At 34.6% G+C, this 12266-nt stretch overlaps 1 protein-coding gene across 1 annotated transcript in view; it reads right to left on the bottom strand.

Annotated features, from left to right (window-relative positions):
* Positions 1–12266, bottom strand: part of LOC136414815 (runt-related transcription factor 3-like) — a 29786-nt gene that overhangs the window by 10821 nt on the left and 6699 nt on the right. Inside the window, exons 3-4 of the mRNA XM_066399031.1 lie at positions 9915–10031; positions 1849–2007 (exon numbers count right to left, since the gene is read on the bottom strand). Coding sequence (XP_066255128.1) covers positions 1849–2007; positions 9915–10031 — 276 coding nt within the window. The remainder of the gene's footprint in view (positions 1–1848; positions 2008–9914; positions 10032–12266) is intronic.

The raw sequence follows: 12266 nt of genomic DNA on the forward strand, positions 1-12266 counted from the left end.
GCGAGCAATTTTTAACAGTTTTCAACATGAATCCCTTAACTTCTGCATTTTCCGAGATACTTATTTCCTCTGATAAGTTTTTTCATGGCTTTGAAAGTGTCTCAAACTAAGGTCCCTGAAAACGCATTTTTTAACGCTCCTCCATTGAGGTGCCTTGCTTCGTTTCCCCATACCTATTTTCACTCGTTTTGAAAAGGCTATTAAACGATGCTCCCTCAAGCTGAATTTTCAAAGTTCTGCCGCACCATCCAAGATTTCATTGGAATTCAAATAAGTTGATTTAATATGCATTTTTCTGAAACAAAATTATTCCCGGCACTACGATATACGGCATGTTAAAAATTGCGGTCAATATTGGAGCGAATATAAAGCCTGATTGCAAACCAGTGAAGCAGCAAATGTATCTTACGTTACAGCAAGCCGTAACGGATAGGTAGGCCTGTAGATCGGATTTCGGTTGCAAAGAATTTACACGCCAACGATTCGCTAAATGCAGAACCGAGTTTTGATACATCAAATCCGAGCCAGAAAGAAACGACGATTAGAAAACTTGATGTATTGTTTTCTGCAAATCAGAGGCAGTTCATCGTTCACTTTCACTTACATTGAGCCAAAAAAGAGAACAAAATGGCAGTAAATAAAAGTACATTTGGACTAGTCGTGATGCAAAATTACGTGGCATTTACAGATTTTTGAAAATAACTCGAAAACGAAAAAAGTTGGAATATTTTTCAAAACGGAATAGAACTGGCCAGTACGTTTCCTTACAGTTCTCAAAATTTCCACACACTTAGGCCCAATTTGAGCCGCAATGTATAGATTGTTATATTTTCTTGCTCCAAATTTATGACATAATTTCAAATAGGCCAGAATTTATTTTGTACTTACCTTCTCAGAAAATCCATAATATTCAATAGTTTTTTCTAATCTAATCTAATATCCTTTTTTAATTAACAGTGAGAAAATAAAAGTGTAATGAGAATATCAAAATTGCTATACAAAAGATTGAAAATGAAATCCATAAATCTCTCTTCACTGCATTAAATTACAGTAAACCTTCCACTGACTTTTACAGTGTGATTGGTCCAAAAAGTAAAACGAACTTGGTGACAAAAACTGCGAGAATTACTTACTGTGACCATTGGCGAATATGCTCTTATTAAGGCTAAATGTGCCGAAGAAGTGAGGTATTGAACATTTTCACTCGTTTCTCTGAATTAAAAAAATGTATAAATAATCATTATAGTTATTCATCACTAACTTGAAGTCCTCGGTAAAAGTAGAGTAACGACTGAGTAGTAGGTAAGACTGGAATAAGTAAGTGTAAATCATTTCTCTCGCATTTATTGTCACAATATAGCAAATAAAATCGCTATAACGGAATGACTATAGTAATATTTTTGTTTAAAATCTGCATGCAAAAATGTTCTTTCAGCTCACATCAAAATATCTAGAGGTATTCAAAACACAACTAAAATTAGTTCAACGCTGAAAAAACGCGCAGAAAAGATCAATTTTATCCATAAATATCCAGAACTACCCTGCGTCTTTTACCGTTATTACTGTCACCTGTCACTACCAAACAGACCTTTTACGTGCGGTATTTTTTTACGCGCAAACAGAAAATGCTGCTTTTGATTCTCCAGAGCGTGCGATAAAATTTTACCGCACGCTCTTATTATGCATTTTTTTAGTAGTACTTTTCCTACGAGGTGCTTTTCTGTTAGCTTCCTATGTCTTCGTTGAGTTTATTTGCGGTAAAATGTATTACGTCCAGTAAAAAGTGAATATTACAAATGGAATTACGTTAGTGCAACGATTCAAAACGCAGTTCTCGCGGGTACTCACCTTGGGGTTCTTGCTTATATGACCCTTGAGATCCAGTACTGCTACTTGGGGAGGCTCTCTTTGGTTTGGTGAAGGGTCCTAGATGTGCGAAACTTGTTTCCAGTCCAAAAGGCCGTCGCATGTTTAGCGAGTTGATGGTAGGGTAAGAATGTCCATGACCTAAAATTTAAAGTTCTGCCTAAGCCGCGTCTTAGCTTTCGAAATTATACAAGTTATAAATATGTTCAATAGTTGTTTACCTAACAGGTGCAAAAAGTAATACTTTACCGCATGCTGACCGACGCGAAAGGGAGTTCGGTCAGCAATCGAGCAATCGTTTATCGCATACATGTGAATGTCAATTGCCTGACTGCCCACAGACATTTTTGATACTGACATCTACCGCTTTGTTTGCATGCGGTAAAAAATATAAAAATAAAGTGCCACTTTTAGCTCGCAAATGCGTGGATTATCGATTTACCGCACTCTAGCAGGTAAATAATTTTTTTTTCTGAGGGAACATAACGTGAAAATTGCTCGTTACAAATTCCTATTCAAACAATGGCTACGTGTGCAAAGATGACATGTAAGTGTGCAAAGTGGTGTTTCCTCACACCAATCATAAGCCGTGGATAAATATGGCTTGCGTGCTATACAAATACTTTTCGTAAAAATAGACTCTCACTTTCGAACAACTGACACCATGCCGACCTGACGTAGCATTTGTGTAAAAAGTGCTATTCGGTACTAGGTTCACAATATGCCTAAGTCAAGGAAAAAATCATAGTGTGGGAAATACACACAACTCTAGTAATCTAATTCGTCATAGCCATAAAATTTAAAAAAAAACACTCACAAATTATCTAACAAATGATTAACAACTCTCATCCGCAAAATGCAGTGGTAGCAGTTTGCCAAATGCCTGCAAATAATTTAGTAATAGATGGCAATAGCAGTGGCGGAAATGGCCGAGATGGGAAATGATTTCGCGACTGTAATATGATGGTCGATTCAGGGGCCCTAAGTTCGTCCATAGGTGGAAATCGTGGTTTAAGGGAGGAACATGCATTATTGTCCAATTTATTAGTTGCAAATTCGGAGGCTCCGATCGGTCCTATTTCATCAGTTTTCAAATTAAAGGTGCTTCGTGAAAAGATTTGAAATTTTCATGAATGAAAACAGGATTGTTCTCAAATTTTTGTGCGAAACAGAGATAAAAAATCAGATATATTCGCACTTTTTTTAATTCGTCCATCATACTTCAATAATGGCAGAGCAAGTGATGTGCATGACAGTGACAATTAACTATTGACAACTATAACCTTGAAATTAAACTGGGCTAACATTAACCGACCATTTATTTCTGAGGTGAAAATAGATCGATTTACGTCAATTTACTGATGTGCGAAATTGTTTCGCTTTTGCGGTAGAGGGCTTAAAGCTGATTTAGAAAAAGCACTTTTTTAAATAATTTAAAAAGGTCTTATTCTATACGATCAAAAATCACTTTGTTTTTACAATATTTGCTCAGCAATTTTAGTATGATTGATTAATATTTTTTCCCACGATTATGTAAATCTACTTTTTATGTTATTCGTCCCAACACATTGCTTACATGTGTGATTAAATCTACAACTAGTAAAAATAATAACATGGCAGTGTAGCTCTACATTTCCAGACACAAAAGGAGTAAATATTTTATGTTTCATATCAAGCTTAACGGAAATAAATATGCTTATCAATCGAAGTCAGAAACATTCCCACAATTTCTTATTGTTTTAATGTTTGCGGTCTACGTTTTCAAAATACTGGACGACTGGAACTTGAGATAGTGCCAGAGGGAAATATTTTGAAATATTTAAATACAAAATGATTTATTTAGGTTATATCATTTCTATCATCGTCATATCATCTCTATATTTCTCTATATGTAAGTGAAAGTTGTTTTTATGCTGTAAGATATTTAGTTACATCTAATTGTCATTGCGGGAGACATAGCACCATAGAGTGGCCGGCAAGATTGCCAGATTTAAACCTCTTAGATTTTTTAATTTACTCTTGGGATTGTATTAAGGATAGAGTGTACCAAAATAAATCATCCGTTTGTATCAGTTTCTCTTAACAATAATTTAAAATACTCGACGTTTATGGTTCTGCAGAGTCCTAGACAGTCAAAAAACTATTGGTTCTACCTCAGCCTGAATGTTCATCAAGAGCTTCAACAGAAAGCGATTTACTTTCATACACTAAGAGGTTCAAGTCAGGCGACCTTGCCGGTCACTCTTTGGTACCAAGTCTACCGTAAACAAAACTAGGTGTGATCAAACACCTTACAACACAAAAAGAAACGTGGATTATGGAAATAAGATGAAAAATTGGGTTAATAAAGCTAATAATAACTAATAGTAGCAATTTAAAGAATTTCATATTCCCATGACACACCAACTTTTTATCCCTACTGTAGCCGATCAATCATCCAATATAGAATTGTTATTATGTACCTGAATGAAAGAAGAACCACACATGCCTATATATTTTCATTGAATGCGGTTATCTCTGCTGATGAAAATCAAAAATATTTATTCGCTTGATTAATATTATAAATTCAGCTTGATAATATAATAATCCCGTGGGCATGTGCCATGTTTATGTGTCTATGTCATGTGATTTAGGGCTTAAAGCCGCAACGCGTTAATTAACAAATATTTTTCCGGCCAATAATAATGTTTTATTAGTCCCGCTGGCAAATTGTCACTAACACCGATTTATTCGCAATTCCCTGTGAAATTAAAATGTTCCCATTTCAATAAAAATTTTACGGGTTTTGTGAATATTTAACTCGCTATTTGATAATGCACATTAGTTTATGTTAAAATAAGCGTAATCGAATCGCGTTCGAATAAATTATCCACAAAATGAGATTTTTCATTGCTTTTGTTCAAGAATAACATAGAAATGTATTTTAATAAGAGCAAATGCACAATTTATTTTCACTGACTTTTGAAAAATTGCCAGACTGGAAGGAATCAAAATCTTGTACGTTTTTGGAAAAAAATGGCTGTATGTATCCTCTATGAGCTGCAAAATTGACGTTGTCTTTTGTTTCAAATTCCTTTTTCAAAGCGAATCCAAAAATACTTCCTCACATCTGTCAAATTTTTGCCAGATGTCAAATTAGGGTTTATTTTGAAAAGTTAAGACAGAAAAGTAAAAATTAGTGACGCACCGAATAGCGATTTTGTCGAATAGATGAATACCAAATATCCGGCGAATCTGATGTGGTGAATAACAGAAATTCGGTAAACACTCGGTGAAGTTGCGTAGTAGTGATAGTAAGGTGTATTTGCTCGTCACTTCCAGTTTGTATTGTGTTGTAGGCTTTTGTATATTTTCCACTTGCTGATAACGTTTTAACCGCAAACATGTGGTGTACACTTCCAGAATTTGTTACATTATTATGTGCCCCAGGCAATTCAAAAATGGATACATGTCATCAATTGACGTCATCGGAGTCCTTAATAGTGCCAGCTGTAAGCAATTTGCAAGAAAGCTTTTGTAAATCTTTTTTTATAGATAAAATTCATGTGAATTTTCACCAGAAAGGTGAAGTTCGTCCGCTTTGGTTGGCAACAACGCCCACCTCTGACGTCACAATAAAATGATGACGTATATCAATTCTTTGACAGTAACGTTAATTAATCGGTATTTACCTAACAAGTGCGGAAAGCGATATCTTACCGCCGGCTGATGGCAGCCGCATTCGATTACGGTAAAGACACTTTGGTACGTGGGAGGTACAACATTTTCCTCACGAGCCCATGTATGTTACTATTCTTGTGTTCTATAGATTCAATTAACCATTCTATTTATTATGACAGTAACATGTGCCACTTTGTCTTGCGTGCGGTAAAACCACCGTCTCATGCATATAGGAAAAAATCATGAGTGATCATTAAAAAAAACCTCGCAGTAGGCGTTGAACCGTGAACACAGGGCGTTAATTAAGCAATTCGCCATTTACCATCACATATCTGACAAATGGCGAGAAACTGATGAGTTTATCCAAGACATTTTAACGTCTACTTGAGGTTTTTTAATTCATTTTCATCTCGATTTTTGGATGGTAAAATGATTTTTTTCGGCCCTGTATTGCAACAAAAACCTAAAGTCGAAATGTCTTCTAAGGTGATGTTGGGTTCCGCAAAAAAAGTTTATGCCCTTCTTCGTATAAAAGCTCAAGCAGTTGTTTTTTCATCAGATTTAGTACATTTACTTTACGACAATTCGCTAAATTTTATTAAATTACGTTGAAATTTTTTGAGGCAATAAAAATACTTCAGACCTTTTTGACCCTTCGCATATTTCGTGTTCCGTCATTGCACCTGTTGCTATAACGCGCAACTAACATATTTTCTCTGTCTGCTTAAAAGCTAAGAAAATTGCGTATTTCGAGAGGAAATCTGAAAAACACTGTATAAGAGCAACTCCATAAAGCCCATAAAGAAGAGGCAGGTAGACAGACATTCGGCAGGGAACTGTAAAAAAATTAAGCCAGGTCCCTCTTGCCGAATTCACAATACTATAATGGGTCATTTTTGGTTGCGTGCGTAAAATTATACCAATTTCAAATATGTGTTACTAATTCAGGATACAAAAAAGACACGGTAAGTATTTAGCATGAAAAGAAACGTGAATACAAAAGGACCGATATTATTATTTTGTATTATTAGTTTGTCCACGTCGGAGTATACATTTCGAATTTCCCTGCTCTACATTTCAATGTTTCGGAGAACATATGGCTGAGTCAATATGATGAAATCCACCATATAAAGTTAGAGCGAACAATGATTACATATAACTTACAAAACAGTAAAATCAAAAGGGCAGTCTGGGTTGTCGGTAAATAGCTTTTTATGTAACGAGTTAGGAAATATACCCGCTTTCATTATATAACTAGTTACGAAATAAAGCCCGTTTAGTCACCGGTTTTAATTAAGAAGTGTATCACTTTATTTATCAAAATTGGAAAATAGAGTTATCCTCCGAGGTTGTAAAGTATATTATTATTACCCGAAGGTCAAGTCTAAATCCTGAAGCGCACAGCACTGAGGGATCTAAGACGTGAGTGTCATAACTATTTCACGACCGCGGTGTGTATATGATTTTATTCATTACTAGATTTAACTAGATTTTGTAAAATTATAATAAACTTACCTAAGTTACATCAACATAAACGTTTCATTTCATATTCATTTTCATGACAACCATAAATAAAACAGTAATGGTAAAATGGGATTAGCTCGCTAGGTAAATAATAAGCGTTGTGCGTGTCATTATTATAATTACAGGATATTTTAACGCTAGTTGCAAAAGAAGTCCAGTGCGTGTTACCTCAGGAACCGAGAATTGATCTTATGTAAAATTTAAAAAAAGTATTAAGTTTGGTATTAGCTCAACAAATATACTGAAGTGAGTAAGTAACGATAAAAAAAACAACCTTTATGGGTTCATTAACTTTATTTCCCTACTTGGTTTGCTATTATCGCAAAGAAAAAAATAAACGCTATACTGAGTGGTTTAGATTCGGAGCACTGGAATCTCGGAAACTATAAGAAAGACAAAGCTGGTTAAATGGTGCTTAAAAAAAGTTTTGAGTAGTTTTGAAAAAACGTTGCTCGGAAGAATTTTCATGTTAGCGCTTTTTTACCTATAAAATGGCTTCATAAAATCGAGTGCACATTCGTACTGCAAAAACTTTTGTAGGTTGAAAAAAATTCCCAAAGGCCAAAACGACTTAAAATTTTGAAATTCCAGTTGGAAGATCAACTTATAAAAAGTCAAAATTCACTCAAAAACGGCTAATCAAAGGCTGAACTGTCAACTTAGTTGTTTTGCCTCGTTACTTCGCGGTCTAAAAGGCGAAAAATTTCAAACTTCCAGGCAGAAACGGAGTTCCATGGTTTCAACTCGAAGCACAAGAACTTGCAAAATTTCAAACTTTGCTTCGCGTCGTTCGGTCAACTACAATGGGTGTGCAGTAAAGTTTCCTTTCCTACACTTGTCAGGTATATAACTATTATCGAAGATTTGCAATAGAGCGTTATTTTCAGCTCACGAAAGCCTGCAATAAAGCAACTATACTGCAGACTTTTCGAAAAAAATCTTCATAGGGGTTGTGAGTGATTGGACATGAGTAGTCGTGATCACATTAAACCTGTATTAACGCTGCAAAAACTATGCATATAATTGAGAATTATACATTAACAATGAGGGATGAGGGGGGGGGGGGGGTATTAATGAATAATTTTGTATGCGTTAAAGCACCGCGGTAATAAACAGTCGACGAAAACTCTTACTAAAGACCCGCTTTATGGTCGTTTACGGCTAAATCGTCCATGAACGTGTTATAACAATTAAATCGTTGCTAAAGCAAGGAAAATAAATATTTGATATTTTTATTATCTCATAAACATATCGATCTATTACCCAACACTCTTCCGCGTGTCACTTAAAAGACAATACAATTCCAAATTGGAATAAAAGCGAAATTAAGCCGTTGGGGTACAGTGAAACCAATCAACGACAAATGTGTGAGATTAGCAATTTACAAATCTGCCATTTCGACAATTACTGGCTCATTATTCTGTAAGTAATTACCCCATTTGCCATCGGTGGATGTACTGTACATTTATTATCTGTTCTGCGTAACAAACGGAACTAAGCGGAGATATTATGCAGTTTCAACTAGAGAAACAAAGAAATTGCGTGTACCGTGTGTACACTTGCTAATCTCCAGAGGAAAAACTCTAAATATAAGAAATTCGCACCTTGCCGGCATTTTTACTTCACTGCGATCAATGCGGTAAATCTCATCTGCCAAGATTTATCCTGGGTCTGTAGTGACTCGAGTATTTCACCCAACTGGAACATTTTTAGGCATTCAGAACCAATGCCAAAACCATTCAGAAGCTCACACAATTTTTGTTCAATAGAACGAAAAGACAGGAAGTTCTAATGATGTATCCATGAAATCATCATTCAATCTCTCTTTATCGATCTTCGTAAGCAACCAGAAGAACAAAAAAACGGTACGGTAATTTGTGAAGGAGAATCGTAAATTGGATTTCTGGGTAGCTTGTGAAAAAACTTTGGGTCGCTCTGTTGCATCCGGCTAACTGTCGTGAAGTATTTTGGTTATACTGCATACCTATGTGCTTAAATAGGCTTTTTGATGTAGGAAATAATAGAGAGAGGTTAGTGAAAGGTTTCCGAAATGAAGAATAATCGTCATTTCAAATTTTCACGTATATACACGTATGTAAGGATTTGATTTGCTTTGGTTTCCATAAGGAGCATGAGGTGGTTCGAGCGAAGATTCCAACTTCTTAATGCCCTTAGTAATTTTTTGCCTGATTTTCGATTAATAACCTGAGATTACATTACCAGGGTATTTGCTACCCGTTCGATATTGGTAGCAATAAAGTAATCTTACTTTGAGCCGATATGGTTGTTTCTGAAGAGTAGGTAGCATTCTCAATTTACAGAGCTAGGATGGTCGAATGTTCGAAAAAATTTCAAAACAGCCGAAACAACTCTGAAATATAGTAATTTCCTGTTCATTTTTAAATAGGACGTTGGCTATTTCGTTTCCTTTCCAGAACTTCAAGCATATCTTATTAGATCAATCATAGTGCACGCAAAAAGGAAAAAAATAACCATAGGAGTATGGCAATATAGCTCACAATCAAACTGCTATCAGTGCGGAAAAGTAGTTATAACCGTTCCAAACTAGATTTTATTTTGATTTCCTGACAATTTTACCTGTCAGTTAATTTCTATGGAAACGTTGAAATCGGCAGATTTCTTGGTTTCCATGGAAATTATACATTAATAATTTTGGTTTAATCTGTTGGTTGCGGATACTTGTCTGCTTATAATTCGACCATAATTTTGCTCACTGCCAATAGAATTTTTTAATAATCCCTAAGTTCCAATGCAAGTAGTTCAATAAAGAACTTAATATTTGGATATGTCAAAGTAACACCTATTAGGTAAATATTATAAGTTCTTAACACTACATTACTTACTCACTGTTTTCGATCGGGGTTCTCTTGGTCCATCTACTGTTACTTTTATAGCTTTGTGGTAGGTGGCTACAACAGGCGGCGATGTGAACACTGTAATTGTAATGGTGAAAGACTTTCCTGGAAAGAGACATCAGATTAATGCAAGTTTCTAAATAGATTAAAAATAAAACTTAATTTTCTTATAAAATAGCGTAGCTTAGTGGACAGAGTGCCCCAAGCGCCCATGTAATCATCGGAGTCTCAGAAACTATAAGAGATGAAGAGCCGCTTAATGGGTATGTTGACGTTTTCGCCAGGTGTAGAAATCATTAGCTTCAGGATATTAGATATTAACCAAAATTGATAAAAAATATAAGCTCTTATTTAAAAAGTAAAGTTCATGATGGAGGTTTCGGACTTGAAGGTCGGGGTCTGTTTTTCGAATCTAGACGATCTGGGGTACCACGGTCCAACATAAACTATCGAGATCTTAAATTTAGGACCTGCACAACCGATGTCCCCCTCTCCAACCTAGATTCCCGGTCTAACTTGATCAGATTCAATTTGAATATTTCTTTTATCTTGACAAATTTTTGGATGGTGGTGCTCCGAAACTTATCTGGGAAATACTTAAATATCTCGGGAACGGTTTATCAGATTTTAAAAAATAATAGTTTTTCTCTTAAGTTTTTGGATTTCTATTGCTTGTTAATTTTTTTCTATTAAAATCTGAATCATCCCGTAATACTTCACTATAAAGGTTTTAACCCGAACTAACCAAAAAAATTGTGACGCAAAAAGGCCTCGATAATTTTTCTAACGTGTTTCAGCAATTTCTGAACAAATCCATATATTTTTCAGAGCAATTCAGGATGGCAGCTGCTGAAATGAACGCCCTATATATGATTAGCGTCTATTACGTTAATGCTAAATTCATGAAAGCTAACCAAATGGTGTTTCGTAACAAAAATGTAAACAGATTTCCCAGCAATGATCAATTGAAACGCAGTAAAAGCCTTCTCTACCTCTTTGCCCTTGAAAATTCCCTGGTATTATTAATTGGAAATGTGGAATTACACATTTACACTTGATATCTAGAAATTATTTCTTGGAATATTACATATGCAAAACTCTGGAATTTACTCGCCCCGTTTGTCCGAATCAAATATGACGACGAGAAATAATTTGATCCAAGAAAAATGTTTTATTATGTATTAAATATTTATGCTTTTGTCATGTTATAATTATCAATCTCATAATTTATAGTATTTCTTATAGACCGATTCCCACTCTACGAAGTTGCATTTATGTCTAAGTTTTACCTCCAACTCATAGATAATACCTAAAAATGCACATGATTAACACTGACAACCATGAATTTGGTAAGCAAGCAACTTAAATATTGCGGTAAAATATTTTGTGGTAAAACTGAGGATAAGAACATGGAAGTTGTGGCTATACAATTAATTAATAAACTTTTAATAGGTACAAATTTCGTTATCAGTGAGTTTTAAATTTCGATAAAACACTAGACATTATAAATTTAAATTAAACGTAGTTTTACTTACCAAATTCTCTGAATTTCGCTTTAAATTAGACACCCTTGCTGTATTTTGCCGAATCCCTGTTCAGCTCAATTTTATACGTTTGTATAGGAGATTTATTTATTACGAAAATACGTATTTAAATAATTAATTTAAATTTCATTTCTTTAAAATTGATTTTAATCGAATTAGCCAACACAGCGAAATTATCTTCTTCTAAAAGTCCAAATCTTCCAATAGGTTAACACATACATATGTATTATATTTTTTGATTGCCTACTTAAACCTAATCCCAGTAATAAATTTGAAGGTTTAGTACCTTCCAATTTATTACTAAGTCGCAGATCATTTTTAAATTTTACGACCAATAAATGTATGTCGTTTCAGCGCGAAATTACGTGTCAAAATGAAACATTATTAGTTTCGCCCATTGTCAAGAAGTAAAATAGAATCTTTTCTGTCGTCACGGAAAATTAGGGTTTTGAAATCGAATTTGGGTATTTTTTAGGGATTACTAAAAACTCAAAATGAACGGTAATATTGATAAGCATATATATAGGTTGTTCGGAAAGGTCGTGTCATAAATTCTAAGGGTTGTAGAGAAGGCTAAAATAATGCTAGTACTTCATATTTAAAAAAATTCTAGCGGTTTTGGTCACCAAGTTATTCGCTCTCAAAGTGAGAAGTTGAAAAAAGTATTTCTGCTATAATTTTCAAACAACTTTCATGGTAACGATGAAAGTTCAGTGGTTTAAACAACTCATAGTCATGCTTATTTTTATAGATGAACAGATGTTTCACATGGCTTCCTTATACAAAGTCAAAATTT

Source organism: Euwallacea similis, chromosome 1, assembly GCF_039881205.1.
Source record: "Euwallacea similis isolate ESF13 chromosome 1, ESF131.1, whole genome shotgun sequence".
Taxonomy (NCBI): domain Eukaryota; kingdom Metazoa; phylum Arthropoda; class Insecta; order Coleoptera; family Curculionidae; genus Euwallacea; species Euwallacea similis.